The following is a 4398-nucleotide window of genomic DNA, read 5'->3' on the forward strand; positions in this document are numbered from 1 at the left end:
CTCTAAGTTAGTACAATAATTGACTGTGAATGCTGCTGAAGCTTACTAGTATCAATTAATACATTGTACAGTTCACAGCCTTCTGATCACTAGTTTGATTGGCTAATCGCCATCATTGCATTGCGTCATAGACAGGCCGATCAATCTAACCAACCCTGGAGGCTGCTCGCTTCGTAGTACATTTTTATGCACCGATGTCTCTATCCGGCCACTATAACCGGATATTGACTCCAGCAAATCCAGTACAAGTCCATCAAATCTGTGTGACTTTTACTGGAATATTTGCTGGTCAGCAAAGTACTGAACCGGATACTGGTGCGGTGCGAAAATATTTCAGTAAATTTTCAGTAAATCAGCCCACAGAGTTACTGATTGGCCAATTTCCTGGGCGCGGTGGAGATGCTCTTATCCCAGGCGAGAGGTTTTGTCATCTGGACTACAGTACAGTCTACTTTAACTGTAAAAGGAGTACTATATATAGTAAAGTTATGAATAACTTTAACGTTACGCCATTTCTCTCATCAAGTAACGTTACCCCTTAACTTAAAGTTTGAAGTGCACAAAATCCAGATAAATTGAGTCCAGCAGTGACAAAAAAAACACTTGTCGAGTCTGGCCTGCAGGAGCCCAACCAGCGCGCATTTGGTCCCAAGGTTGATTCATACTAGTACTACTACGTACTATTAATACCACTATTAATTAATAGGTACTTCGAAGTAGTACCGTAGTACCATAATGGAAACTAACGTTACTGTACTTTGAGTCCATCGCACAATTACTTCGAACGAATTGTCTGTCTGTTTGTGGTCCGGAGGCTCCCAGGAGATATTTTATGTCCTGGATAATATTAATTTGATCCCGGAGACTCCGTGTGATATGATTGGAGGAGTACGTGGAGGAGTACTTCGAACTGGGCCTAACTGTAAGTACTGTAGCACAATGTACTAGTATTACTACGTATTAATATGTAGTACTACGTACTACGTAGTACTTCGCAGATTTATGACCAATCATTGGTTGGCATGCCTTGATTCCACCAATCGAAGTCCATCTCTCGCGTTTTCTACACACAAACCATTCGAAAAATGTACATTTCACCAGTTACGTGAGGCGTTTCAACTCGACCAGCAGGGCTTGGATGCTGGTGAGGTGACCTTGCGCAATGTCGGCCAAGCGCGTGTCCACAGCAAGCCGTCGCTCTTGCAAGTCACGGTCTGCTTCCGCGCGTTCCCGATGAAGGTCCACGAGACGGGCTTGGTGGTCGTTGTAGGTGTGCATGACGCGAGTGAGGTTCGACACGGTGTCTTCCCAGCCGAGACGGTTCGCAGTGGGCGGAGCCACCATAGCGCTGACTCGTGATGCCTTGAGGAAGGACGACTGCGCCTGATCTGGGCAAGACACGGTGCTCGCGGGCGACGTTGGTGGAACCACAGGTGGAGAGCTTGGCGGGGGCCGTTTGCGTTTTCGTGTTGTCGGACTGGTGCTGCTGCCATCGACCACGGACGACTGTGTGTCATGTCGCTCCTTTCCGCCCCCCGCTTTACCTGGGTTCAGAGTCACCTTGGACGGGTTCAGCGTCGCCGCCGCCGCCAGGGTCTCCTTGTTCTTCAACCATCGCGACAGTTGGTTGCACTGGATCCCATGCTTCTTGGCCGTGGCGTAGATGGTTCCTCCAGAGGCCTCGTACTCGTCCACGATCGCGACTTTCCCCGCCAGCGAGATCGTCTTGCGCCCACTTGCCATGCCACAGTCGCTCAGAACGTTCGGAACTGCTCCGGCTGGTGCTGCACCCATATGAACTCCTGCACCCATATTCGAATGCCAACCAGATGAAAAGTATGCATTCTAAGAGGTTTCGTGTGGTTGTCCAAATATATCAAATATATACGCCATCAAATATACTTTTGTACTATTAATAATTTATGACTCAACTCTCCCATTACTATTTACACTGTCAATTAGATACTGTAGTCGGAAACGACTTCGCTTCCATCATGCATGACAATGCACATGGTCGATACTAGATACTTACCACTGTATATCAAAGTGTGTATGTACTACTATTATGGAGTAATAGTCCTGTTTTAGAAATAATAATATTTGCAAAGATACTTAAGATAGGTACGATGAGTGTACGTTTTACCTTACCTTTTGTATTCTAATGTACGTTGTACCGAATGTACGTTGGTCGGACAGCGTTGTTGCACACCCGCCCAACACGCGCAGAGACGCAGCACGAACGACATGGCACTGCCGCCGCTGCAGGTACGCACATCCATCGCTTCTGTCTGTCATGAGGAAGATTGGTCGGAAACGTCCTCAAGCGTCCATCGCATGGTGTAGGCATGGTTGCTTTGGGTTGCTCTCCTCATCGCGACAACCCTTGCATCGTCTTCCGATGCTGGCAAGACATTCGCGCCATTGTCGGTATTCTCGGCGCCGATCTGCCGCTTCACCGCTCGTCCGTGTGTGCGACTAATAGATCGAAATGCGTCCGATATCATTGCGCTACCGATGGCCGCCTGGCTACCTCGGCAATTCGCCGTCTACGCGCCACTTACATCCTCCTCAACATGTCCGACCAACCATTCCATCTGCGGTATATGTACACACCCTCAGCTACGACGTATCTCATGCGACCGTAGTCCCGACGTCTGCGTACGTTCCTACGCTCACCCGCCTTTCCAGCGGCGACATCAACCTCACGATCGCGCTCCTGGACTCTGACGTTGTCGCCGACACCGCGCTCACTTTCACGCTGTCGTCGTCGGTACTACACACACCCTTCATCATTCCTTCCATCTCCAACGGATCGTATAATATGCGTCTACTAGACCTTTGTCCACGGTCCGTCCTGCAGTCCCATGGGCACGTGCAACGACTCGATGTGGACAATCTCGTCACCGTCGTCACCGTTCGTCGTCACATTTGTCGTCACGAATGCCACGGGCTCGTTCAACGTCACCCGCACTCCCACCATCTTGGCGTCCATGAACCTCGCCGCCGCCGCCATCCTTCCCGCGTCCAACATGGAGTTCTCACCGACCGTGTCGTTCGAGACCGACCCCACATGCATGCGGCTCAGCATGTACCTGCCGCGGACACTCTCGGCGCTGTCGCTGTGTCTGTCGTTGGACCAGGACATGTGCCGCCCCCACAACGATCTGGTATGTGAATGCCGTCGATCGAAATTGGTTGTCTGCGTTTCACACTAATTTCAACCACACACTAATTTCAACCTCGTGTATGCATCTGGGTTTTGCTTGGTCGATCGCGTGTCTACAAGCCCATCTTGTCCTTTTCCCCCCAAAAATTTATATTGACTTACACTAATTCCATTATTCACACACTATTTCGATGTTCAGTGTCAAAACGTGTTCACACACTAATTCAAGTCATACGTTGAGTTTTCATCACAACGATATTGTAGATTCGATGGTATGAATTTCCTGATCTTGTGTGACGCGATTGGCTAATCTATTTTTGAGTGGATTTGATTGGCTCGAAAGGACAAGTATATTCAACCAATCAGAGATACCCAGCATGATTCAATATTGATTCGACAAACCAGGCGAATTTTAAAAGTTAGTTTATAGCGAAATATCACAATAATTGGCTCATATATTCTTCAACCAGATATCTGTCCAGACTTTGAAGTGTCGTCGTGTATTATATATGTATGTAGCCGTCGACGTTTCCGCCGCTGTCGTGGAATGCATCGTCCCCAGCGAGCATCCTCCAGGGCAGCGCCAGTGTCCGCGTCAACGTCACGACGACGTCCGCCACGTCGTTTTGCTTGACGTTGCAGTGGGACCCCCATGACGTGGCAATGCTCCAGTCGCCGCTAGGGCTGTCGTTTCCCAACGTCCATCTCACAGCGAACGCCACTTCCGTGTCATCACCTTTGTATATGCAGTGGACGGTGCAAGGCACCGAGTCGCAATGCGTGCCCGTGGTGTTCCTACAATCGCCGCGCGCCGCCGACTTGGTCGAGCCCCAGACCCTGTGGACCGTCGTGTCGTTGGTGCTGTACACGTTTGCGTTCGTGGTCGCGTGTCTGCTCGTGCGGCTTCACGGCCTGTCGTTCGTCAAGACGTCCATGTTCCATGACCTCGCGCTCGTGTCGTTGCTCCTTGTCTTGCTCACGTCGTTGCTCGTGCACGTGCTGTGGTATGTCGAACATGGTCATGTGTCTATCTTGTTCTACAAACAATTCTATATTCGCCAAACCTATCGAAGTAGTTTCAGTCCTGTCGTCGACGATCGGAGATTTGATTGGCCAGTGATGAGTGTTATGCGTTTTGATTGGTCTTTTTCGATCTGGTTGGGATTCTGCGCATTCGATACCGTGTCACACACCGTTGTTCTTCGTTTGGTTGTATTTGATTGGATGATCGA

General features: G+C 49.6%; 2 protein-coding genes across 11 annotated transcripts in view; one reads left to right on the forward strand and one right to left on the reverse strand.

The window, feature by feature from the left end:
• Positions 1-929: 929 nt before the first annotated feature.
• Positions 930-1891, reverse strand: H257_15038 (hypothetical protein). The gene has a single exon (XM_009843010.1). The coding sequence runs from the start codon at positions 1810-1812 to the stop codon at positions 1102-1104; it is 711 nt and encodes a 236-aa protein (XP_009841312.1). The 5' UTR covers positions 1813-1891; the 3' UTR covers positions 930-1101.
• A 320-nt stretch (positions 1892-2211) lies between these two features.
• Positions 2212-4398, forward strand: part of H257_15039 (hypothetical protein) — a 7129-nt gene continuing 4942 nt past the window's right edge. For 6 of the 10 annotated variants that reach the window (XM_009843012.1, XM_009843013.1, XM_009843018.1 and 3 more), the window contains exons 1-5: positions 2212-2265; positions 2344-2599; positions 2646-2770; positions 2835-3167; positions 3686-4170. In XM_009843012.1, coding sequence (XP_009841314.1) covers positions 2245-2265; positions 2344-2599; positions 2646-2770; positions 2835-3167; positions 3686-4170 — 1220 coding nt within the window. In that variant the 5' untranslated portion in view covers positions 2212-2244. Of the gene's footprint in view, positions 2266-2343; positions 2600-2645; positions 2771-2834; positions 3168-3603; positions 4171-4398 lie in introns of those variants that run through there. The other 4 variants (XM_009843020.1, XM_009843011.1, XM_009843015.1 and 1 more) reach the window with 2 other exon arrangements.

This window comes from Aphanomyces astaci (assembly GCF_000520075.1).
Source record: "Aphanomyces astaci strain APO3 unplaced genomic scaffold supercont1.65, whole genome shotgun sequence".
In the NCBI taxonomy this organism is placed as follows: Eukaryota; Oomycota; class Saprolegniomycetes; order Saprolegniales; family Verrucalvaceae; genus Aphanomyces; species Aphanomyces astaci.